General features: G+C 40.3%; 1 protein-coding gene across 1 annotated transcript in view; it reads left to right on the forward strand.

Moving 5' to 3' along the window:
* The first annotated feature begins 449 nt into the window (after positions 1-449).
* The window catches only part of SPTLC3 (serine palmitoyltransferase long chain base subunit 3), a 152,669-nt gene continuing 125,194 nt past the window's right edge, over positions 450-27,924 (forward strand). Inside the window, exon 1 of the mRNA XM_045833316.1 lies at positions 450-700. Coding sequence (XP_045689272.1) covers positions 584-700 — 117 coding nt within the window. The 5' untranslated portion in view covers positions 450-583. The remainder of the gene's footprint in view (positions 701-27,924) is intronic.

The following is a 27,924-nucleotide window of genomic DNA, read 5'->3' on the forward strand; positions in this document are numbered from 1 at the left end:
TCTTCTCCAACTAAAACTCTGTGCCCATTAAACGGTAACTTCCTATTCTCGCCTTCCTCCAGCTCCTGGCAATTACTTCTGAATGTTATTTTACAGCAAAAAGAAATGTTGACTTTGAGCTTGATTTACAACCAAGAAAATGTAATTAAATGCACAAGGGGAAGGTGGGGAATAGATGTAAATTCAGTACTGACTATATGTACGTAGAAGACTCCAGGTGAGTGTGTGTGTGCCTGTAAAAGATTTTCCTCCTCCCAGACCGCCCCCTCATAGTTTACCACTGGTTTTGCAGTCTCCTGATTTCCACAGTCCTTGGGCAATCTCTCTGCAGCTTCAGGAGCTAGTTTGTTGCTGTGGAAGCCACATTCTGAGCTGAGGAGTGGAAAGGTAACCGTTTGTTTTTAGTTTCAAAGATCTGACCAAAAGATAGATTGTTGCTCTTCTTCTGGAAAAGCCTGATTGGTAGGATTCCTCCAAAGACTCAGCCCCAAGTGCTTTAAGCCATCCCCTCACTAACTTCAAAACTGCAGCTTGCCGAGAAGCACTGGAGAAAAAAACTGCTGGGTTCCATCATTTCACACAGATGGCCAATTCTGGAGGTGGTGCTGTTTGCAATGGAAAACTACCCAATCACAAGAAACAGAGTGACAGCTCACAGAATGGAAACTGTACAAAAAATGGAATAGTGAAAGAAGCCCAGGTAAGAGGCAATCATTCCCTGACTCTGAATGACCAGACTATTTCAATATTTCTTTGTAAAGCTTTTTGAAGCTGTCTTAACTGAAAGCCCTTTTTATGAAGTGTTCTGTGTTTTGACTCTTCACTTCAGCTCATTTCAAATGCTTGGCTACTGAATAGCTTAGGTGTGGGTTAACAAGAGAATTTCTTCTCTGTATAAGAGAGGGCATACATAGCCCTAAGAGCCTTTTAACACCTGAAAATGTAAAGTACTGGTTTGACTTTTATTGTCTCTCAAGCAGAGACAGAATTTTGAGGGGCAGAATTGTGAATGTGCAAACTTTTCAGCTAAATTTCAGTCCATCAAGAATTTATCACAGGCTACGTTCATTATGCTTCGTAAGAAAAAGAGGAAGTAAACTGAACTAAAGTAAACTGAAAGTTTGAGATTATGTGGTATGAATAGCATTTCTCCCTCTACATGAGAAATGCCTCTCTGGATAAAAGATAAATTACTTCTGATGTTTAGTGGAGCATTGTTGTAGCTTGCAGTTTGGTTTTGGGCCAGAGCCTTTCTCTGAAAGTTGACATCGCGACTTTCCTTTCGAAGACACTTCAGAAAGTGTGGCTTATTGTTACCTGCTCCACAGGAACCAAACAATCTTTTGTTTTCCCATTTGATACAATTTTTGGCTCCTGGTATGGTAGAATGTTTGATGGGGCTATATTGAGGAGAAGGAACTCAAGAAATATCATCCACTTATTCAAAGAGGGAGCTGGGCTCTGTGAGTTACTTGTAAAAAGGCAGTTCCCCATTTCCCACACAATGCCCTGGCTCACTGGTCTGAGCAGCAGGGGTGAGCTCACCTGCTTCAGAAGCAAATTAGCATAGCCAAACAGGTAGCTTCACTGTTGGGAAATGAGAAGCTGGGCAGGGAACTTTTGCAGTCCTCCATCACTCATTCATCTTCAGAACACCAGTCAGCATCCACCCAGCCCAGAGGAAAGGTCAGATTGCTGTAAGATCACAAGACAGGTTGGGCTTGCTGGGAGCCAGTCCCCCACTCAGTACACTGAATCTGTGCCTCCAGTTGGAAGAGGTAAAGTGGCAATGAAGAGGGGGCACTCTGGAACATAGGCTGTATGTAAATAGGCTGTGGTCACCTCTTTAAAAAAGGCATTACCCTACCCTTAAAAGTGTCTACTGAAAATCTGAGGCCTAGACTCTCCAGCTGAGTATCTGAAACCTAGTACAATGTAACGAGAAAACACTCAATTCTGCCATTTGTATGAGGGCAGTCATAATAATCTGTACTATTTGTCACTGTGTCAGTTCAGACTATCACCCAAGATGCTCCTTGTCTCTGAAATGCCTGTGACACTGGACACCTTCCTACTCACCTTCTGAAACGTTCTGACCCTAAAGGCTCTCATTTGGGCTGAGATGCCCTCAAGGCCATTCTTCTCTCTCTTTACTTAGCTTGGGTTTGTAACCACTTTCTAGTGTCTGAGGTTAGACACTTAGCTACATGGTTACAACCATTCCTAAGTAAGGACAAAAGCTAGTATCTTAAAGGTTCATTACTAAGTGCTCGCTAAGTAAAGTTTCATTACTAAGTAGACTTTGACTTTGAGGCTTCTCTGAGAGCAACAGGAAATATCAAGGGTGCTGTTACCTTTTCCAACATCTCTTCCCAAAGGGCCATCCAGAACCTATTGGGTCAGATAAATTTAGGTGTTACTAAGTTGGAACTGGCAACCACTGAGAGCCTCAATCATTGCCTGAAAAATATTTTCCAGAAAGAATAAACCATGCTGAGACCTTAGTGAGAAGGACAGATAAGGGCCTTCTTCCCTGCCATGATGTGGATGAAGTTGTCTTCACTGTTACGATCTTCAGTTATAGTTTTAGTCCATTTTGCCAAGTGGCCCTTTAACAAACTGAGTCTTGACCAAAAACCAGGACAGTAGACAAGCAATCCACAAAGGCCTACAGATGTCCTGGGCCAGTAGTCTTCCAAGTACGTTCTGTTAGCATAGTGTCCCATGAAGCAGCATCTTAAACTCCTACCAGCTCCTCTGAAGATCCCCTTACTTTTCCTGCTTTCTTGCAACCACATGGCAATACATTTGTCTCTGTCATATATTGGGGTACCCTGTAAGATTATGTTAGCACAAGGTTTCCTGAATAAAAAATAATAATTTTAAAAAACAGTGTTAAGCAATCTCTCAGGAACCCTCCTTTCCTTTGTTCCCACGCAGCCTTGCTTCCACACCCTAGCACTGGGGGCCAGGCTCACTTCTCCAACCTTGAGACTAGCAAGGGAACCAGATTCTTTCCATTCTGGAAACCTAGAGTTCCTTTCTGGTTTTTTGGAACTTGACTGTACTGTCTTTTGTTTTTCTCTTTAAACCTCATATGATCTGAGGATGCACTGATAATTGGTTTTCATCACTGATTAAGGCTCTTTGTCCACTTCTAATATGTTATCCTACCTCTTACTCCTAATGGATGGAGCTATTGTCCTAGAGGATTTGTTCTCCCTTCTCATGAGCATACCCACGTAACAGACAGAGGACCCTTAATGCCTTCATCCAAACTTGATAGTTTCTTTAATTTTATATTCATTAACTTAATCTCCATATAATTGCTCTGTCACTTCCACTCAGTATTTTGTACCTGGCCATAAATTTTATTAGGAAAGCCTAAAGCTAGGAAGGTAGTCATTGTGTCTTTGGTGCTCTTAATATTGCATTTCCTCAGAGGTATCTTCATGGGATGAAGTCTGCATTTTCTTCTATGAAATAGATCCAAAGAGATGAAAGAAACCTGTTAAAATTTTCCCTGATCATTTCCTTTCTTAGCAAACAAAAATGTCCTGGGGTTAGAATTATTCTAATTCAGTGTGTTCTTGACCCTCAACATTGTAACATGACAAAGCTCCTAAATGGTAGCTGCTCATTCTGTTGTTTATTCATTCAGGCACCAGTATTTATTAAGAATCTATTATCCTTGAGACATGTGAAGACATATTTAAAGGTTTGTAATTTACCTATTAGCAGAAAACTTATAACCGCTGAAGCTCACCTTCCTGTTCTCCACACCTTACTATATTCTCTTGAGACCTGCAGGGTCCTAGTGCATCTGCTTCTCTGTTATGACATAAGCTTCTCCTGGACATTGAGAACCATGACTGACAGTTCAGTTGCATACAGTAGTGACTGCCTGACAGACTCCTGTGAATAGTAGTGTCTATAGGTCTCATCTAGGCTGCACACTGATTGAAATAGAGGTCAAGAATCTCACCAAGTCTTAGAGAATTCATAAACAAAATGCCTTGGAAATCCCTTTTAATTACTCTGAATTTTTATCTCATTCTCGTTTACAACCATTTTCTAGTATATTTGGTTTGGGGTTCTCATTTCCTAAAAAAAAAAAGGAATCCCAATGTAACAAGTTTTATCTGTGACCTCCTCCCTGCTGAGCCCCCATTATTTTTATTGGATCATCATTGTAAAACTTTCTTTTGTGTCAGATATTACAGCTATTAAGATGAAAATATTCTGTCCCCATTTATGCATAGCTCACAAGTGTGAAAGACAGACAAGTAAACAAGTAATTATAGTATTTAATGGTAAGTTCTATAATAGACTTTGCAGTTATTTATTGCTGTATAACAACCACCACAAAATTCAATAGCTTAAAACAACTACTGTATTGTTCATGATTTTTGTGGGCCAGGAACTTGGGCAGGGCTCATCTGTGTTCCATGTGGTGTTTGATGTGTGTCCAAGAAGGACCCACTCCCATGTCTGAGACCTTGGTGCTGGTTGTTGCGCAGGGCACCTTGTATCTCTTTCACAATGATACCTTCTCCATGTGGTATCTTATTTACTTGCAGAGTAACCTAAGCTTCTTTACATGAAGGCTAGCTTCCAAAAGAGTGAAAATGGAAAATGCATGTGAGAGAGAAACATTGACTGGTAGCCTTCTGTATGTGCCCCAACCTGAGACTGAACCTGCAACCCAGGCATGTTCCCTGACCAGGAATCAAACCAGTGACCTCTCAGTTTGAGGGGAAAATGCCCAACCAACTGAGCTGCACTAGCCTGGGCTAGATTCTGCTTCTTAATGAGAGTATTTGCAAAGTCACATAGCAAAAGGTTGTGAGGGATTGGTGAGATTATTGTGACCATTTTAGGGAACCGTCCATCATGACAGAGATATATGGACCATGCTTGGGAGAATAGAGGAGAGGGCATTTGGCCCTGGGTAGGAAGACAAAGTCACTCTAGACAGAATGACTTTTGAACCAAGTCTTAAAAAACAGAATAGCCAGGTACACAGTCATAGAAAGGCATCCTAACAGAAGGAAAGGCTCTGAGAAAGATACAAAACATCAGAACATGACATGTTTGGGTACTGGAGTTTGGGCTAATGAGACGAAGTTTAGGATGCTCAATAGAAAAAGGCAAAGGGGCTGTAAAAGTAGGGGGATAAGATTGTAAAATGCCTTTCTTTTATTTTATGTTCCTCAATAAACAGACCCAGAGATAAAGATTCTAGTGCAAGAAATTTATTTGAAAGTTGAACCCAGGAATTAGGGTAACCGTGAAGTGAGACACAGAAGAGAAGGAAGCCAATACATTCATGAATAGGTTACCACTATGGGAAACTGGGGCTCAGACTTTTGAAGATATCTAAATGATGATGTAGAACATATATAATCATTAAAGTTGTCCCAACTAAGGCACAAGTAAAAGAGATATATGGGGGGACACAAAAAGCCTGGAATTATCTTCTAGAGGGTGGGCATCTTGTAGCATAGGCTTCCCCTATAGGTGAGTTTTCTAGGAACACACATATATCAATAGTGTACCAGCTGGCATTGTTGTGAGAAGCTGCTCTCAGCTTCAGTGAATTGTTTTTGAAGACCCTTTCAACACATTTGTCCACTTTATGATGGGTGACTTATGAGCATATCTGTCCATACCCTGCTGAGTATTCAGCAGTTTTTTGACTAAACAGCGTGACCCCCATACCCCACCCTTCCTATTCCCACAATTTTTCCCTGAGTGACTTTCTTTTTGTTTCCCTGGATAAAAAAGTCCTCAAAGGGAAAAGTTTGGCTGATGTGGAAGAAGTGAAACAAAAAATGGCAGAAGCACTAAAAGACATCAAAATAGATGCATTCAAAAACAGTTTTGAGCAGTGGAAAAAACTCTCAATAGGTGTATTGCATCAAATGGAGAGTAGTTTGAAGGTGACTGAAGTTTAAACATATGGGAATAAATACACAATTATTTATAAATAAATTCCGTTTTGGGGAGGATCCTCATTTATCAAGCAACTCCTATCATCTGTTGAGGAATGCTCCCAGGAAGATTAACCATATAGCATTTTTATCCTGCTTATATATCATTAGAGAAAGCCCTAAAATTTATCTAAAGATATTTTTAGTAAGAAATTATCAGCCTTGACTGATATGGTTCACTTGGTTGGGCATCATGTCGCAAACTGAAAGGGCACTGGTTCAATCCCTGGTCAGGGCACATGCCTAGGTAGCAGATTCGGTCCCCAGTCAGGGCTCATAAGAGAAGCATCTGATTGGTGTTTCTCTCTCATATCAGTATTTCTCTCCTTCTCTTTCTCCCTCCCTTCTATCTCCAAAAATAATAAGTAAAATCTTTTTAAAAAATAAATTATCAGAATGCAAGGGGATCTGGATGTTGCATCAAGAGTGTCTGCCATAATATGCAATATATTCATGAGTGATGAAGGTTTGAGGAGAGAATTTCCATGATCAGATGTGGCTTTCTCAGGCTGTGTGGGTTTTATCTCTGGTGATTTTCAGAACATGACTTATGGATTAGCTCTGGCCTAATGGGCTAATCACTGTGTAAGACTGGTTTATGTTATTAAACAACATAAACAGAGCCTACCACCTGTGTCTAGCAATGGGGGAAACATGCAGGATATGTCAAGGCTGGATATTGTCACCATGATTTGCTCCCCTTGCACTCCAACAAAGTGAAAAAGCAGAAACCATGAAGAAAAATATAATTGTTTTATTTACATGAAAAATCATAAAGAATAATGGAAAAAATCAATCAGAAGTGTAATTGAAATAACAACTTCACTTACAATGGCATAAGAAACATGAAGTATGTAGGAATAGATGAAAAATGTAAATTTAAAATCTAAATGAAAAGTGTTAAAATGCTACAAAAGGACATGAAAGAAACTGTAATAAGTAAAAAGACATATAATACTCATGGATAGTAAGACTCAAGATGAAAGATATGTTAATTCTGCCAAAGTTAAACTATAAATTTGTGTAAGTCCAGTAAATAAAACACCATAATTTGTATGAAGCAGACATGTGATGTTAAAATTGATGTAGAAAATTAACAAGGTTAAAAGAGAAGAATTATTTAAAAGAGTTATTCAGAGGGGCGACTGGCCCTGCCAACTACTAAAACATGTTATATAGCATAAGAATTAGACAGGCTTTGTACTGTTGCAGGAAAGAATAACTCAATGCAGTAGAGATGGCAGAGCACGACCCTTTATTACACGCATGGGCTCAGATGAGACAATAGAACTCCAAATTCTGAGCAATGAGCTCAAGCTGGAATTTCCTTTATATGCTTGTTACACAGGCAGAAGGGGGAGGGGAAGGAGTGCAGCTGTTAAAATGGGGGTTAGTGTACGACCTTGAGATAACTGCTTATCTGGGAATGGCTGCTGTCTGGGAATGGCTGCTGGTCAGCTCCTACCTAAGAATAGCTACTGCTCAGCTATGTCCTGTCATATTCCCCCCTTTGATGTTATAAGGTGTTTTTATCCCTTTAGTATCACTATATACCTGGCTATATGGCTGAGGTCCTTGAGAGGGTTGCAACTGCTGATACTGGTGTTGGTACCACTGGAGGGCTAACACTTTGGCGTCTGCCTTATGAGTCACTGTTGCCCCAGGTGTTGGACCAAGGTCCGGAAGATTCAGGGTCCCATATGCCTGACACCTCAGAGTCTGGTATCCTATGGTCCTGGATATCACTCCAGTCCAGTATACCTTCCCTCCCCAAGTGCAGAGGGATTGCCGTGGCTGAACGCAAACTGATGGCATGTCAGTGGAGGAGCTGAAAGCTAACCTTGAGAGATAGCAAAAGAGCACTCTACTGCTGAGCATAATTCTATGCCCAGGGGTATTACATTTGCAGGCTGGGGCTGAGACAGGGGCTGTATTTGTTAAGTGAAGCATACAATAAACCCAAATGCAGAGACCAAAAAGAGATCAACTATTCCTAGGGTGATCCACTCCATGGGATTCCATTCTGCAGGGGTCACAGTCACTAGTCCAATTCCCAATGCTCCTGCGAAGGTGCCAATTAAAGTCAGGTACCCTGTGGAACAATGGTCCATTCCTTGGTGTCTTCTTTACTGGCTGGCTTCCTCTGGTGCCTCAGCGTAGGTATTCTAGGTACAGGCCTAGTCCTCGGGTCCTCAGGATCTGCTGCAGTTTTGGCCTGGCTGTAGTGGATCCAAGGGGTGACTCCTGCAACCTAGGCAATGCTAGCGGCAGCAAGTCTGTCCAGGGAAGTCCAGTTTCCTGGTAGAATTTAGCTAAGGTTCCATTTTCCATCCGCACCCCTGATCATACCGTGAGTACTTCTGACAAGCCTGGTTGCTGAGCGTTGCACTGGGTGACGCACCAGAACCCCGAGGAAGCTCGTAGGCTGCTGGGGCAGGTGAACCCGATGGAGCACCATGAAAGGCCATGACAGAGGACTGCGAGGACGGCTGTGGGGGCACTTCAGATACACCGCGTGTGCCCTCTGCAACTCAACGTGAAAAGTAGGAGTGTGTTCAGGATGTGCTTCTGGTGTTCTTTCCTTAATTCAACCAGGTGCTTCAGCAGTGTGTGCGTTCCCTCCCAGCACCATTCCTGGGATGGGCCACCAGGAGGAGGTCGTCCATGTACTGCAGAATGGTCAGGTCCAGCCTCCCCTTAGTGAGGGGCTTCAGGTCTCCTGCTAGGGCTTCCCCAAATAAGGTTGGAGAGTTCTTAAACTGCTGGTGCAGTTTAGTCCAGGTCAACTGAGTCTTGACCGCTGTGTGCGGATCTTTCCATTCAAAGGCAAAAATGGGTTGGCTGGAAGGTGCCGCAGGAATGCAGGAGAAGGCATCCTTCAGATCAAGGCAGGTAAACCACATTGCTGTTGGGGGAAGCTGGCTCTGGAGGGTGTACAGGTTCAGGACAACCGGTGGAGGGTGACGGCTGCTTCGTTGACAGCCCACAGATCCTGGACAGGCCGGTACCCGCTCCCATCCGGCTGCCATCATGGGTCTGGGCAGGTGTGGCCCCATGTTATGGAGCCAATCTTCTCTGAGCTCCCACACAGGCGCTGTAACTCGGGGGACCTGCCTACCAGTCACATCTTGGGCGGGGGGAGTCTTTCTTTATCTCCCTGGCCCAGAGCATGGCCACAGCTATTCAGCATACCTAAGTGACCAGCCGAAGGCTATAGGTATGTCAAATGACTATGCCATGGATTAGCTATAAAGCTGTTGCTGTACAAAACAGCCCTGCATGTTCTTGCTCTGTGTGTCCCTCTCCCAACTCACACCTGTGGGGGAAGGGGTGAAGACATCTTAAAATCTCCTGGGTGCCTTGAGTTCTGGACCCCATTTTAAATGCCCATTTGGGGTCCCCTCTCTTGGCTGCACCCTGCAACAATCTCTCATTTCAGATATACACGCACTTTAAATTCCTTTCAAGGACAATGGGCGAAGGTCTTATCTTCTTGTAACTACTTCTGGCTGGAAATGGATGTTGTCCTACCTACCCGTGGGTCAGGGGTGCCCTGAAGGGGGTGGGGGAGTGCAGCACGGAGGGAGTCCTTCCTGTAAGGGAAAGGACCTTACAGAATCCTGGTCAGTTGGCTGTCACCAGAAAGTCGCAGGCTTGGTGTCCAAAGACTGGCATTATTGGACCGTTGGCATCCTGGTCATATTCTGGAGATGACAGATTTGGAAAGAGTTGGAAGGCCCAGTTAAATCATAACCACTAAATGACAAAGGCAGGAACTTAAGGAAAGAATGGCTTATCCGGAGGAAGGCATGCTATACCTATCCAAAACTCTTGTGGCCCATTATACTTCACTCGGGCTGAGGGGAATATATTAGGATTTCCCTCCTTCCAGATATCTGAACCCTTCCTGTCCAAGCCATCAAGACAGACAAGGGAAAATCAGTTCTAAAGTGAAGCCCACAGATCGCCCAAACTGCTCATCAACCCAACCACTCAGTTCAGCAAAACTATTGAGTTTCAGGGGGTGATGATGAAGAATGGGCTCCTTAAGTGAGACCTATATTGCAACCAGTCACTCAGGTAATGAAGTCATAGGCATACGTCCTATGAAAACAGAAGAACACACAGGTTAATTCACACAATAGTCTCCAAACCAGTCTCTGTGCCTGTGAGACTGTCTTTTGGGAAGACATTCAGTTGCAACGTCCTTCCTGCAATGACATTTAGCAATGGCAATTTGACAGGTTCTCCATACCTGTAACTTGTATATCTTTGATGATATTACAAAACCAGTTTCAACTTTCAAACAAAAAGACGCTTTCAAGACAGTTAGCTGCGTCATTCTGGTGTCCAATACTGAGCATTGTGATTTTCCTTGAACCACAATTTTTCTCCTTAAGATCCCCCTCACTGTTATTAAAGGGACTACCTTGAGTTCCGCTTTTCATTTTCACTGTTTGCATAAACACACCAAGAGCAGTCTGGATCACTTATGATCTTTAATTCCGCTTTGCTGGAACTCACACAGGGAACCTTTAGATTGACTTCTCAGTTCGCCCCTCGGGGCACAGAAGCAGAGCCACACATCCACCATCTGGCTTTGCCTGTACCAGTTGTTTCACTCAGATCCTTGAGGCTTCCATTGTGCCCACAGGTTCCTTTTTGGCCACCTTTCATGAAAGCAACCTTCATTCCTTCCCTGGAAAAACCGCCATGAACTGTACAACCAACCAAAGTACCAGGCTTTTCTCATGGGCTTACACTAGCTTCTCAAGTCAATCCCAGTTCCTCAGGGCTTTCTGGTGATGACCAAAACCCATACATTGCCTCCTTCAGATGTGACATTCCAGTCAAAGTCTTAGTTAACGAAACCACTATTAGCGCCTGATCTTATTGGTTTTATGCAAAGAAACCTTATGTCTTCACTCACTCCTTCAGAATGCCAAATTCTGGAGAGATCAGGTAGGGAGAAAAATACAAAGCCTGAAGGAAAATCCTTTCCCTTCTGATATCCACTGGGCTTCTCAAAACCTTCACTTCCAGACATTCTGCAACACTCACAAACCCTCTATTCTTTCTTTCATACAGCTTCTGATATCCACCAAGATTGTATCTCCATGCCTTATACCTTCTATTATTAACTAATACCATGTAATTCTTTCCTAAAACTTTTACTTTCCCATTTATTTTTGCTGTTTCCCATGGACCTTCTTCATTTATATATATATACATATATATATATATATATATATATATATATATATATATATATAAAATATTTTTTATTTACTTTCCTACAAAGTGTGACGTTTCAACCTTTCTGGAATCTTCAAATTCCTTTTTAGAGCAGATACAGAGCAAAATCCAAAACACAGAGTTCCAGAACAATACACAGGTAGGGGCATTCTCTTGCACCAATGCGTCCATCGGTGCCACGCAGAGACATGCTCCTTCAGGCCCGGTCTTTTGGCAGAGACATGCTCCTTTGCCTCTGGCTGAAGCACTCAGCAGCCCCAAATGACCCTTCCTGGGTCCCAAGTGGCAAAGACATTCTCCCCAACAGGTTACAGGCGACCTTTCTTAGGTCTTACAGGTGACCTTAAACAGGTCTTCAAGTACAGAGGGTTTCTGATCAGAAACAACACCAATGTCAGAAATTTGCTCTTTTCCCACAAAACCAGAACACAAATAGTTGAGGTTTCCTTTACTCCAGGTTTAAAACTTTACAATCTTTTTACATAATTTTACTCATTCAGATTTAACCATCATTCTTATTTAATCCTGGTTCCTTTCCCACACTGGGAAGGACTATGCTTAAACTCAGCATGTGGCAGCTGAAAGTCCCTGGCACTGCAGGTACCTTTCACTAAAATTCCCTAGATTTGCAGGGATATCATGCAGTTTTCTGAAGCTCAGACCCTGAAAACACCCTATAGGTCAGATGTTCACCCTTGGACCTCAGTTCATGTTCTTCAGAACCAGAGCCATTCTTATCAGAACCAGTTACATAGAGAACCAGACTGATGCGGTGCCCACACAGCAGCAGCATACAGCCTATAATCTGAAGAGATCCCTTAGCTTGGCACCTTGCCCAGTTCCAAGATGGAGGGGCTTTCACATGACCCATCATCCAAGATAACAACAACCATGCACGCTCCACCCTCCACGGTGGGGCACTCACGTGGCTCGTCCTCCATTTTACCCAAAATGGCTGTGTACCCACGTAGCTTGCTGTCCAATCTCCAACATGCATGCAATATAGTACTGTGGCAGAACCCCCCCACCCCCGCCATGAAGAATTCTCCCGATCAGTGCTGACAGACATGGGAAGAGACTCTCAGGTTGCCCGCCTGGCCTCGCCCCTCTTGGGCCTCATAGGTTCTGTCTTGGCTAAGGCTGCCCATGTAGTCGTTCGGGTTATCTTCCCAGCCGTTATGCTGTATGGCTGACCCAGGAACCACAGGTGAGGGCCCAATCAGACTCCATAAGCCTAATTCAGTTCATGGAGTCACAGACACATTCACACTCACACTCTCAGTCACGCAGAGTTTATAACTTTTCCTTCCCCGAGCTGGAGTATGGTGGTCTGAGCCCTATCTTAACGTGGCCCAGACTCCTGAATTTCTGATTGAGAGATGATCAGCCTCTCACTGGTCTTGGGTCCAGTCCCCAAGGCACTTACCGATCTGGCACCTCCAACAGTTCATAGTCTGTCTCTCCCCTTCTGCCCGGGTCTTAGAGCAGCTGGGTATGCGGCACGGGAGCCTCCGTCCCAGGAAGCCTGAAACAACCAGGGCACATGCTCCTTCCCCTGCGACAGGGCTCCCCCGGCGAGCCCCCACTCGTCTTCACCGGAGACAAAATGCCTGCTTTGCGTGAGTCATTTCCTGGTCAGGGAACCAAAATGTTGTGGGAAAGAATAACTCAATGCGGTAGAGATGGCAGAGCACGACCCTTTATTACATGCGCGGGCTCAGATGAGACAATGGAACTCCAAATTCTGAGCAATGAGCTCAAGCTGGAATTTCCTTTATATGCTTGTTACACAGACAGAAGGAGGAGGGGAAGGAGTGCAGCTGTTAAAATGGGGGTTAGTGTATGACCTTGAGATAACTGCTTATCTGGGAATGGCTGCTGTCTGGGAATGGCTGCTGGTCAGCTCCTACCAAAGAATAGCTACTGCTAAGCTATGTCCTGTCACAGTACCAGCATGTGAACAGGTGAATATTATTTTTAATTTTTAAAATTAATCCATGACATTGCTCAAAAAACAAATTTGAAAATAATATGTGCATGGGAAAAGTCTTTACAACTAGATATCATATGCAGAAACCATAAAAGAAAGGCTCAAACAATTTTGACTGCATGAAAGTCAAACATTTCTTTCTCCATGGCAAAACACAACAACAAAAATAATAATCACAGGGCAAATTACAGACTAGGAAATATTTGCAATTCATATCACAAAATGCAAATATATTAATATATAAAACAACTTTTAGGAACCAACACAGAAAACACCCAGAAACTAAAGAGAAAATGAGAAAATAATAGGCAAAATATGTGAAGAAAGTATAAATGGAAATATAAAAAGTAAAGAAAAGGAGGCCCTGGCTGGTGTAGCTCAGTGGATTGAGCGTGGGCTGCAAACCAAAGTGTCGCAGATTCAATTCCCAGTCAGGGTGTATGCCTGGGTTGCAAGCCATGACCCCCAGCAACCACACATTGATGTTTCTCTCTCTCTCTATCTCCCTCCCTTCCCTCTCTAAAAATGAATAAGTAAAATCTTTTTTAAAAGTAAAGAAAAGGAAAGGAAGAAAAGAAAGTGAAGGAAAGGAATTAGCTAGAATCAGCTTCTATGGAAGATGGAAAAAAAGGCCCATTTTCTTAGGTCGTGTTTATAAAGCATGAAATTAAGTTAATCTCGTTATTAGAATAATCTCGTTAGAGATTAGATATTCTAATCTCGCTAGATTAGAATAATCTCGTTATTTTGATCAGTTCCATAATAATGTTAAGGCTAATAAATAGCATTGTTGGTAGCTGCTTCATGCCAGGTTCTTTTGCCTCATATTATTCTCATAACAGTTGTGCTAAATGAATATTCAGCCTTGTCTGCATATATGAGGAAATTGAGCTCTGAAAACATAACTTCCCCAAGATCACCCAGCAATAAGAGAACTGGAACATGAACTCTAGACTATACAACTTTAGCCCAACTTCTTTTTAGTACCAGGACCCCGTGGTATTATCTGCTTCCCACTAAAATAGACCTAGAAACTCTTCAAGAACTGAAAATTCCAGTTGACAAAGGTACCGATACACATAAGAAATGAAAGGGGATCATGCTTTCATTGTGACCACAAATATTCCAGACTATCAAGCTCTAACTCCTAATATATTGGCCTATAGTTAAAAACCTTAGGAAGTAACCAAGAAAATAATAATTACATATTGTGTAATTCCTAACACATACTGCATTCTTTCTAAGTGCCAGGCATTCTAACTGCTTCGTATTCATCATCTCACAACATTCCTACAAGGTAGATATTATTTCTATCAGATCCATTTTAGAGATGAGGAAACAAAGCTTTATTAAATTAACCAAAGTCATGAACTCAGAAGCATCAAAACGAGTGTTGGAACCTGGTTTCCCCGATTCTAAAACTCAAGTGTGTATTTCTTAGTCCATGCTATCTCTCTAAACACAAGATGTTAGTAGAAATGAGATTCATACCTACTTCCACAAAGAAGGGGTAAACTAAACTCATCCTTAAAGGGCAGAGCCGGTGTGAATTAAAGGTATCATGGGTTGTTTTGTTTGCTTGCTTCACTGTTGTTAATGAAAATTTCAGCTTATTATTGCAAATGACTCCAAACTACCACATACCAGAGCTTTCACTATGCAATGTTGTTCACTCATAGACACACTGCATCAGTGTACTGGCCTTCACCTGTTTTTTACTTTAAACTACTCTGAGTTAAAGAAAACCAGTAACCCTGAGTCATAAAAACCTGCACTGAGCCCCAGATGGAGCTCTAGCAATAATCTGCCTTTCAGAAGCTTTCTTCATGAGCACATGGTCACGCTGCTGTAAGCAGTTCACCATGCACAGCATTTCTTGGTAATTGTGATATTTTAGATATGCAATGCAGTAAATCAAAGATAGTTGCAAATTATTTGACATATTTTCCATTGAGAACTGAAATCTGTTTTACTCCCTTTCAATCTGGGCTGGACCTAATAACTTACTTGACCTATAGAATGTGGCAGAAGGCACTATCTGGGACTTCTGAGACTCAAGTTAAAAGAATTCTTATAGCTTGAACCCAGTCCTCCCAGAACAGTCTCTCTTAGAACCCAGACAGCACGCTTGAAGGAAGCCCAAGCAGCCTGGAGGAGTAACCCAAGTTGAGAGAAACCAAGGATCCTTGTGCTCCTAGCTGAGAAGCAGCACCAACTTGTAAACTATGTGAGTGAACTATCTTGGAAATGAATCCTCCAGCCTGTGATATATCAGCTCTGACTGATACTTCCTGGAGAATAGATGAGTTGCCCTGCAGAATCCTGCCCATATTACAGATTCTTGAGAAAACAAATGATTGTTGTTTTAAGTGTGGTGGCAGCTTGTTAAACAGCAATAAGTAAGAGAACACATGGATATTCTATTTCTTTAACATGTCTAGAAAATTTATTCTTCAATCTCATTATACTCATTTTCAGTGCTGACATTTACATTTTGAGGGAAGAATTTGTGTGGCCATCCATTTGCTTTCAATTTGTTTTGTGTTTTGGCGTAAGAACTATATGCTTAAGATGAATGTCTAGTTGGTTTAGGCAAATACAACAAACTCAAATATTTTGACCATAATACCAAACTCAAACCAGTGCAAAACCATAATCATCTGAATGCTGCCAAATCTGAAGTGTAAGTATTCAACCTGCTGTGGCCTGTAATTTATTGTATTATCTATAAAGGGATAACTGGAGCAGGAGTGTGTGTGTGTTCAGGTGCAGATGTTTTCTTAATTAAAAGAATACAGATTTTTAAGTATATTTGGTATCTTCTAGTTATAAATTAATTTTATTTATTTGCTAAAGTTTCTTTAAAAAACATTTTTGAAACACTGTTAGAAGTGTATTAATGTTAATTTAAATGTTTGCAAGGAATCTATATTTATTTTTCAAATACACTGAATTTAATATTTTGACTAAATATGGTCAGCTTTGTCTTAGTTGGCCTGAATTAATACAGTTTTACTGGAATTCCAAAGTTTACCAACCTGTAAATTAATGTGAGAAGGAGCTGTTGCCACTCTGTTAAAAACCAATACATTGGCCAAGTAATTTACAATTTTGGTTAAACATTTAGAGGAAAAAACATGATTGGCATCACTCAGAGAAGTATTCAAAATTGTTCTCCACACTCTATTTTATCCATCACAGCACCATCTGAATCCTACTCCACTCAATAGTTTTGTCACATTGAAGATCATTTGATTACAGCAGACACAGAGATTGCAAATGCCTGGAAGGGTGGCAGGGCCTGGAATGGAACAATAAGAAGTGGTAAGAATTGGTTTACCTAACAAAGCTCTATGTTGCCCTGAGGGAGATTAGGTCCTGTGCTGACAGACTTTAGTTGGAAATTCAAGTGAGTTGGGAGGAGAAGACGATCTCCTCATTTTTAAGTGTTGGCATTTAACCTTTAAAAAATTCAAATAGTGTAGTTTCCAAGGAAATATTCCTACCAATCACAAATCTGTAATCTCTCAACTACAGGTAAAAAGGGTGAGAAAAATAAGAGGTGATAGATGAAGTGCTATTTTCTCATACATAGTTAAGAAGAATGGTTCAGAGAATTTGGCTCCTCTTAATTTAAATTTATTTTAAATTTTAAAAAATAGATGATATAAAAATGTATCTTCATTCTCTTGAGTTGTTATATTAACTTTTGATCCTGGAATGTGCAAATTTGAGAAATAATTATTACCGATCACATATACTAGATTTCCTTAACTAGGCCTAATTTTAAATATTAAGTACCAAAGTATTCATCAAAATATCATAAACTGACAGTATTTTTCTAGTCAAACTTCATCTCTCAGACTTCACAGGAAGTGAACACAAACCTTTGTTAGACAATGCATCATAAAGTTTGGTCACCATTATTGTTCTCTAGATATGGTGTAACTGGGCCTTCAGAGTTACCCAAGAGAAGGCTATGTGCAAATCATAATTGTTCTGTTAACGACAAGTTATACTTGACTGTTCTTTCTCTGCCATGTGGGGCTTAACCATTTGAAAGTCAATGATCTTTGAGAAGCTGATAAACACTTTTTATAGAAAAATAAATGTGTTCATAATCATAAAATTTTCCATGTAGAAAGTTTATATATTCTCTGACTTTCTCAGGTCCCAGGTTAAGAACCTCAGTCATGAAATGCCTTTGCTAATTAGGCTACATCTGCTCTCACAACCTGACCAGAAAAACCAGCACATCAACCTCTCCAGAGGAGATAGGATAAGGTATTCATAAATTGATTCACCAAGCAGAGAAAAACCACACAAAACCCAAAGTGACTCAGACAATAAGCACATGTATTATTCATTTATTTAAAAACTTATATTAGAATTTTGCATTCTACTCTAAAATATATTTCTATTTTTTACCATAAAAGTACTTTATGCCCCATCCCTTAGAACTTTAAGTAAAAATGAACTCCCAGAAAGATATTTTTGTCCTAGTGACTTTTCATACCCTAGAACCCCTCAGGATTTCCCAGAAAACCACCTGAGGAAGACTGATATTAGGAAGACCACTCACTTTGACATCAGATAGGACTGGGCTTACGACCCAGCTCTGCCCCTTACTAGCTGTGTCACATCAAGCAGGTAACCTCATATCTCTGATCTATATATATCTCACAAGGCAAAGATGAAGATGAAATGAGATAGTATATATAATACTCCCAATAACTATCAGATATATAGTAGATATTCAATAAATGATAGCTGTTTTCTACTAATATTAGCCTGCAGCCATCTCTTTCTCTGCTGTTATAATAGTGTGCATGCAGTACAATGTCTGCCATGTAATAGGGGCTCAATAAATTATCATCTTAAACCCTCAACTTCTCTCATCCAATGGTGGCTTTTCAGTTCTTATTTTACTTGACCTGTAAGCAGCATATGACACAAGTAATCACTCCCTCCCTCCTTCTTAAAGCACTTTCTTCTCTTAGATTCCAGAATATGACACTTCTATAACATTAGCTATTCCTTTGCAGTTTCTATTCCTGGTTCCTCCTCATCTCCATGACCTTTACACAATGGAGTGACCCAAGGCTCAGTCTTTATACTCTTTTTCTTTTCTAACTGCATATCTACCATGATCATCTGATCTTGTCTCATCTCTCTATGTATATGTCATTTCCAATTGCCTGCTTGATACTTCCACTTGGATAATCAAAAGCCATCTCTAATTTCACATGTCTAAAACTGATCTCCTGATACTCACTTTCTCAGTCCCCAAACCTTTTCTTCTTATAGTTTTTCCCATCACAGCAAATGACAACTCCATCCTTCCAGGGGCTGAAACCAGCAACTTGGGCATCATCATGACTTCTCTTTCAGTCTACATTCAATCAGTCAGAAAATTCATAATCTTACTTTCACAGTGTATCCAGAATCTGACTACTCTTCACTCACCTCACAGCAATCACATGGGTCTGAGCTACCATGATCTCTCACCTGGATTGTTTCAGGAGTCTCCTCTCTTCTCTGTGTGTCCCAGTTATCTGCTGCTGCATACAAAACCATCCCAACACACAGTGGCAAACAACAATCATTTTATTATGCTCATGGATTCTGCTGGTCAGAAATTCAGAAACAGACACAGAAGTTCAGACACAGGGGGACTGCTCTTCCCTGTTCCATGGTATCTGGGGCCTCAGCTAGGATGAACCAGTTGGCTGGTTCCAAAACAGCTGGGTCAGGAGGATCTGCCTCCCAGATGGCTTCCTCAGTCCCATACCTGGCATCCAGGCTGGGATGGCTGACAAGCAAGACAAGCAGGGACTATGGACCAAATTGCCACGTGCATCCTCTTAAGCAGTGGAAACTTGAAGAGAATTTTCCAGTAAATGAAGAAGTCTCATGGTCATTTATAACCTAGCCTCAAAATATAGCTTCACTTCCACCCTGCTTTATAGCTTGAAGTCAACACAAACAAGCCCACTAAATTCAAGGAGAAGGGACCATCCTACCTCTCAATGAGAAGAGTACCAAAAAAATTAATGAACATATTTTTAAACCACCATACCCTTCTTCTGCCCCTGTCCTCCCCTCCACTGACCACACCAGCAGAACTGCAAGACTGTCCCCCAACACAACTGCAAAATTATCTTGTGAAATAAAATCATGATGTCACTCTTCTGCCCAAATATTTCCTGTGGCTTCCACTTCATTCAAAGCAAAAGCCAAAATTTACAAGGGCCATAAGGCCCCATTGTTTGGTCCTCTCTTATTCATCTGCTCTTTTTTGCAGTGCTCCATATATTCCAGTCACACTGGTATAAGCGCCATGCATCCATCTACCTGGGGTCATTGACACTTCCTCTCCCATTTATACTTCCCAGGTATCCAGGTGCCTGTGCACTTCCTCCCTTCAAGTGCTTACTCAAATGTTATCTTCTCTATTAAAGGTAATCTTAATCTTATCTAAAATGGCAAACTTCACTTCCTGCCTCCCTTTCGTGCTTGTTTTCTTAGTACTTAAGAACTTTACCTTCTACAAACACACACACACACACACACACACACACACACACACACAAATTTATTTCTTGTTATGTCTAGCAAGTAAGCTCTGCATTTGCAAGAATTTCTATATTATCCTCTGTTGAATCCCCAGCATATAGGCCAGAGCCTGTATTTAGTCAGTGCCCAGTAATATTTGTGGAATGGATAAAACCATGCTTTTATTAATCTATTGCTTGTGACAACTCTCATTTCAGATTGTTTGGTTTGTTATTCAAATTGCTATTTGCTATCTACAAGCCTAGATCTTTAAAAGACAAAAAGTCCCCACACATGATACACAGGCTTCTTTGTAAATTTCATAGTATATAACCTCTTTTAAATTACAGATATCCTAACTTTATTAGAGAACATTCACTGCCCTCTTTTTAAAAATCATTAAAGCATTAGATTATTTTATGCAATCAGTAGCTATTTGCTGCTCTCTGTCTGACTTATTTCACTTAGCATAATGCCCTCTGGGTCCATGCATGTTGTTGCAAATGGCAATATTTCATTCTATTTTAGGGCCACATAATATTTCCTTGTATATATACACCACATCTTCTTTATCCACTCATCTGTCAATAGACACCAAGGTTGCTTCCATACCTTGTCCATGGTAAATACTGCTGGAATGAAAATAGTGGTGCATATATCTTTTTCAGTTAGTGTTGTGTTTTATTTGGATAAATACCCAGAAGTAAAATTGTTGGGTAATATGGTAGTTCTAGTTTTAATGTTTTGCAAAACCTCAATACTGTTTTCCATAGTGGCTGCACTAATCAACAATAGTTCACAGTTTATATTGATATTCAGATATCGTGTATACTCCAAGCCTGGTGTCAAGGAACATGCTTTAAGCAAGTGAAATTTTTTGAAGAAAATGAAAATAGAAACTAAGTGTTATTGATTAATCCTGATGATTCTGTTACCTCTTAGCAGGAGATGAAATATGCCTGGATTAGAGAGAAAATGACTAATACCTCAAGGTATACAGGCCTGTCATCTGGTTTTAATAACATTCTTCATTCTTAGCGTTGAATGTCCAAGAAAAGTCAGTACAATCTGCTTTCCCACCAATCACCCTGTATATGAGATGATGTTTAAAATGTCATTTAACAAACTTTTTCATCACACTACATGTTAAAAACTTTACAAATACTAACTTACTTGGTCTTCACATTATCCTTATGTGTTTGATACTGTTACTATCCCATTTTTTTAGATGAGGCAACTGATTATAAAAAGTTAGATAAATTTTCTTTCCTAAGATTAAATCTTTAGTTAGTACTGCAGGCTGGCCTCAGGATCTATGTTTTTATCACTAGAAAAAAAATGCCTCTTCTTAGATATCTTATTGTGAATATATGCACACTTACAGAAAAATTAAGAGAGTTCTACAATGAATACTCATATACCTACCACCTGAATTCTATAGTTATATTCTAACTATAATTTCTACATTTAACCATATTTGTTTGATCTCATGTCTACCCTTCTATCTATCCCTCTTTCCATCCATCAGTTCGTGTGCTTTATGCATTTCAAAGGAAGTTGTGGAATCAATGCACTTCACCCCTAGACTTTTCCACATACATATCATTAGCTAAACTTCAATTTTTGTTTATAGTTTCTTTCTTCTTTCTTTGAGGCAAAATTTACATATTATGAAATGCACAAATCATAAGTATACTATTCAATGAATGTTCACCTTGCACTACCTTTTCATTATTCTTATTGGAAAGAGTTTCATAATACAGTTTTGACTGCAGAAAGACATTACAAAACTGTTCACTTAATGTTGGAGAGTTTAATTTCTGGATAAAGGGACTGAGTAATATGTAAATTAGCATCAAATGAGGGGAAAGAAGGGCTCAAGGGAAGGCTGACTCACCAGAGAAGTTTCCCTGTTGTACACATTTAATTCCAAAGTGATCAAGAACTATTTTCCTTTCTGGTCTTTAGTATAATCCAGTTAGCAGTAAGGGAACTTGGTTTAGAAATTCTTAGAACTTCACTCCAACTCCTGTCTTCTTACATATAGAGAAATAAAACTCAGTAAACCTAAGTAGCTGCCTCCAAAGTCACACCAATGTGATACTCCTTTAGCCTCTTGTCCCCAATCCCAAGGCTCTCTCTGGGAAGTAGCATTTTTGTGAAAACTCTACGTTTTTAAAGCAAACAGCCAGGGACTGCATATTTGAAGACTCAACATGGTATCTGCTATTACAAATTCTTTAGTCTCAATTTCAAAATTGATATTATAAAATTGCATTTGTTTCATGTGAGAACTAAAGGCATCTTCTTTCCTGTTTCCCAAAATAAGAGCTCATATGTAGAGAACTTCCTTTTTTGCATCTCTTAGGACACCATGTCAGAGAAATCAATATTAATTAAAGTGATGATTGCCACTACACATGGAAAACTACCACGTGTTTGTGCTATTTGAAATATAATTGTTAATCAACAATAGGCTTTTAAATTTCACACATAAGGATCTGAGCTTTAAAGAGGTCGGTCACCCACATGGCTGCAAAGTAGTGGAACCAGGATTTTCCCCTTCTCCTAGCATATATAACCTGTTGTCACTTCCCACAGTCCTGCTGCCCTCATAAACTAAATCATCACATAGAAATTGGGGGTAGGGCTTCCCCATGGCAGTGCTTAAGTTTGAATTCCAGCTTTACATTGGTAGCTCTGGGACCTTGGGTAAGTGATATAATATCTCTGTGCCTCAGTTCCCCATTTGGAAGATGAGGATAATAGTAGTGCCTACCCAATAGAATTGTTGTAAGTGACATGCAGTAGAGCATCCAAAGACTTAGGATAGTGCCAGTGACCAAAAGAAACTCTCCATAAGTGTGAGTTCTTGTTAACGTTGGCCCTTGCAGGAATCTGCCTATTTCTATCCCTAGCCTTTCTTTGATGAAACCATGCCAGAAAACAAAGAGAAGATGTATATTGGAATGCATATTGTCACAGTCTTTAATACAGTGTCAGAAATACCTGAGTAAAAGACCAGCAAGTCTTGAAATGAAAATGAACTGAATATTAGCGAATAATAATATGGAGAGGTGAAGCCTGAGTATTAAGGTGGTGCAGTTATGAAATCATGATGACAGTAGCAGATCCTGTTGGTGCCATGTTCACTTCATCTTTCAGCTCTTACCATTACTTTTTTCTAAAGATTTTATATATTTATTTTTAGAGAGAGGGGAAGGGAAAGAGAAACAGAAGGAGAGAAACATCAATGTGTGGTTGCCTCTCACACACCCCCTACTGGGGGACCTGGCCTACAACTCAAGCATGTGCCCTGACTGGGAATTGAACCAGCAACCCTTTGGTTTGCAGGCCAACACTCAATCCACTGAGCCATACCAGCCAGGGTCAGCTTTTACCATTTCTGTGTACAAAGCATTATTTCCAAAGACCAGCTCTCATGTTCTTTGCCCAAGGACTTTCTCCGGGCCCTTGAAGCTTTTCTGACCTAGTGTGCATCAAGCTACAAGTGCCAGAAAATCAACACCTCCAAGAGTAGCCCTCAACCATTGACTGATTGGAGCAGGAGGATAAACACCCACACCCCCTCACCCCTCAGGTGGGTGACTCTGAGCATGTTCTACACTGTTTCCCAGAGTCCCCACCAGAAGTGAGCTCCAACTGCCCACAGTAGTAAGTGGGTGATAGCACAACATGCACTGGTTTTGTATCCTTTCCTGTCTCTCCTCTACCAGTGCTCACCTTCTAAATAAACAACTTGCATTTGAATCCTTTACTCAGGGTCTACTTCTAGGGAACCTAAAATTAAGAAAAAATTTCTTTTAAATTTAACCAATTATTGGCCCCTTTCATTTTCAGCATAAACTACAAAGATCTTTCTATCTGTACAATGATCCTTATATCCAGGATCTCATTGGACCCTCAGAGCATTGCTATGAAGTAGACAGAACAGCTGCTATTTACCTATTTTAGGGATGAAAAAACCAAGACTAAGAAAAATAATGATACCAAAGCCACGTGGATGAAGGGGACAAACTGGAAAACATTCCCAGAAATTCTGACTCTTTTGTTCAAAAATGTCTCAAAGAATTGCCTGCACTAGACACCTCCCAAGCCCTTATTCAGTGCATGCAACCCCTTCAGCTGCTCCTTACAAGAACAGGTAGGAGGTGAAAAAAATCAGGACCTCTGACTTCAATAGTTTAATTCACAGTGAGAAAAACAAATGTTATTTTTGTTACTGTACTTGCTCAGAAGAGCAGCTTTGGTATCAGTATTACTAAAAACATTTTTAATCCATGAGATTCTGAAAGCCTTGAAAAATATTAATTTCTACCTTAGATTTCCAGAGCCGTGTGACAAAGTGATTTTTACATGACATAAATTTTCTACAAATCATTGTTTAAAAATTGTTTGCCTTTATTCTTCTTATGCTGTATAGCATAAGTATTCCTTAGAATCACCTTTCTGTGAGCCCTTGATCAGTTTCAACCCTGTTTTCAAACATATAACATCATAAATGCTTGCTTCCGGATCTAGTGGGGAACATAGTCAATTCACTTCTTAGTTACTCTGCTGAGCTTGCCAGAGGCAACAACATTGATGACAAGATAAGGGACTCCTGGTTTCTTGCAACTTGCTGTTTGTCAGTCACTTAATCCTATAGTCCTAAAGAAACTAGGCTCCAGATCTTCTCAAACACCTGAATAATAATGGCAGAACTGATCTCAGATCTCAGAGAAGCATTTTATCTCATCTTCTAGATCTTAGTGACACATTTATCAATAGGCAACTGAGACTCAAATAAGTGCCATCATTTGCCCAAGGTCTCAAAATGAGATAGGCAAGACACACCTCTGTGACCCACCAGTTTCTGTTGCTAGCGCTTCTACAGAGCACCACCTTTCACACCATGGAACCAAAAACAGATAAAGGGGCCGTTGACACTAACACGTTTTGCCAAACCTTGCAAATAATTTGAGACACCTGGGAAAATCCCACAACTGATGTACCCCATGAGTTGGTTTGTTAGTTTATGAAAGAGAGACTGGTATTTTCTCTAAGGGGCCGGCCATGCTTCCCATTGGTCATTCTTAGCAAGATTGCTTAATCAGGTACCTATAAACTGAGAAATAAGTAGAAGTGCTCCACATGGTGACCTAAGAAAATGACTCAAAAACTGAAATAAGTAGGTTGCAAACATCATTTTTCTTTTATTAAATGTAGCATTAATCATTATACCAATCAGATGACTCATGTCTTGCACCCATCCATTACTTAGTGGTCAGAAACTATAATGGCTAAATAAATAAATAGATAAATAAATAAATAAATTTTAAAGAATGTCTGGATCCATAATGTGGTTGATTCAAAACTATAGGTAAAAACCAGTCAAGATTAGCATTGCTCTTGGAGAAGTTACTTTTTTTTTCTATATTATGTGTCACATGATATTAAAAGTTAATCCAACAATTATGACTGTGACCATGAATGTTTGCAGATTTTTTTGGAAGCAAAGAAATAAATTGTTGTGATATAATATTCTTGATGACTTGGTTGTTCAGAGACAAGATGCTTATTTTTCCAAGGAGCAAAAGCTTTTTATAGAAAATAAAATGCCATGTTCTGCCTTCCATGAAAACAAAAGATACCAGCCAGGAAATATGAATATGTCCAATTAAGCATTATTTCTTTATGGACACATTCTATCTTGAAAGGTAAGCAAAAGATAAACCAAGGTATGGACTCTTAGACTGCCCATGACATGCATGAATGTGTGCGTTTTTATAGGGTGGCAGAAAGAGAAACAAAAAGAATAAGTATGTGCAAAATCTTAAAGGACACAAAAAAGGAACAATAACTGAATGCTTAGCCAGTTTCTTTCTACGTAGGAAAGCTTTCTGCTTCTTCGTGTTCCTGAATGGCTGGCAACTGTTTGATCTAGCTTTATAAAATAGAAAGTTTTGAGTGGGGTTCAGGATCATTGAGGTGCAAGAAGAAATTGTTTCAATTTGACTCAAAGAAAAAATTATTGTTTGTATTCCAAGTTCAATCCACTAAGTTTAGCCAAGTGACTGTCAGAACCACATTTTGTGTACTTCTAGGAGCCACACCTTGTTATAACTCACCTATGAGTCACAGCTGCCTGACATGGTAAAGAAATGCCACCAGAGCACACCTCATTGTAATGTCAAAGCATGCCTGTTTTTTGCTCACTCAAGACATTTAGAAGACACTTGTGATTTTTGGTGGTAGGTCCAAAATCAACTGAACAAGTGTTTGCTTCATCAAATCCCCCTCTACAATGGTAGAGACTTTAAAATCACCAACCACTCAACCGTGAATCACTGTGAATCATTGAATGTAGGGGCTCCTGGAAGACATAGTGTCCACAAAGCCCTGCAAGAGCCCTTCTGAAAACACACGTCTGATCAGAAATTATAAGCAACCACTTGCATAAATCCCATCAATGGCTTCCCTTATTAGAATCAGGGTTGCAATTCTAAACTTGGCTTATGAGCTCTGCATAACCTCCCAACCTATTCGATCATTCATCAAGCATTTAATGGATATATACTTCACATCAGATGCCATCCTAGACACTGGAGCACAAGCAAGAGACAACACAGATGGAGTTCCCCTCCTGGAACTGACATTTGGCCATACCTGCCCCCTCACTATCCCAGCCATATACAACCCCATCCCCTCCCCACAGATTTGCAGCTTCTTCCTGCTGCTAGAAACATTCTGCCTGGTAAATCCCCACTCATTACTCCATTCTTATTTTAAATGCCATCTTCTTTAGAGAGGCCTTTGTTATTTCCTGAATTAGGTCAGATACTGTCTACTCCACAACAATCTTACTCATTCATCACTTTTTTTTTATTTGTTCTGCATCTGTATTTCTGTCTAGACCAGGGATTGGCAAACTTTTTTTGTAATGGACCAGATAGTAAATATTTGTTTCTCTCTGGGCTAAATATACCACCCCTGTCACAACTACTCAATTCTGCCATTATAGAGTGAAAGCAGCCATAGACAATACAAAAACAAATGGGTGTAGTTGTGCTCCAATAAAACTATTTGCAAAAGTACGTGGTGAGCAAGATCTGGTCTGTGCACCACAAATTGCCAACTTCAGACAACAGAAACTCCTGTAATAATGAAACTCCTGAAATACTGTATATCTGTCTCCTCCAGTGATGTAGCCATCACCCATATATGGTCATTGAGCACTTGAAATGTGGCTAGGGCGATTGAGAATCTAAATCTCCAAATTTGTTTAATTTTAATTATTTAAGTTTAAATATAAATGTCACATGTGGCTGTGAGTAGTGTATTGAACAGCATACATATAGACCATGAGCATTGTGAGGACAGGAACTGGGTCCCTTTTAGTTACCACTGTGTCACCTGGACCCAGGACAGCAGCTAGCACAGAGTAAGTGCTCAGAATGTGCTTGCTGAATGAATGAACAAATGTATAAATATGAAGTGACTTATCAAACTTCTGTTTTTTACCACTGCTATATATTTAATTAGATATTGCAACTTGATACTTCTTGCTCTCTAGGACTCAAATGTTATATATTTTAAAATATGTTTATTGACTTTAGAGAGAGAGGAAGGACAAAATGAGAGAAAAAAATATCAGTTGCCTCCCATACACACCCCAACCTAGTTATGTGCCCTGACTAGGGATCAAATCATCAACCATTTGGTGTATGGGATGATGTACCAACCAAAAAACCTGGCCAGGGCCAAAATGTTGTATTTTTTTATGCATACTTTATCTCCCCATCATCCCATGAACTAGCTCCATGAGGATGGGAGCTGTAAGAGACACTGCCTGAATGCTCCTTCCAGTGACCAGCAGAGGTATATGCACATGGTAGTCAGCCTTCCCACACAGTGTTTGGTCCCACCAATATCCACCTGGAAAGGAGAAAGATTCAGCCTCATGTCTATTTTATTTCTGAAATATGTCCCATCTTGTCTCAGGGATCTAACTTTAAGCTTTTCTGCTTTAATTCTGGTGTTCTCGAGGTGAGAAATTCAATATAGTCCTGCCTTTTTTTTGTTTTGCAACCTTAGGGAAGTTGCTTAATGCCTTGTATCTGTTTTATT

This window comes from Phyllostomus hastatus, unplaced genomic scaffold (assembly GCF_019186645.2).
Source record: "Phyllostomus hastatus isolate PE091 unplaced genomic scaffold, TTU_PhHast_1.1 phas_contig_17, whole genome shotgun sequence".
In the NCBI taxonomy this organism is placed as follows: domain Eukaryota; kingdom Metazoa; phylum Chordata; class Mammalia; order Chiroptera; family Phyllostomidae; genus Phyllostomus; species Phyllostomus hastatus.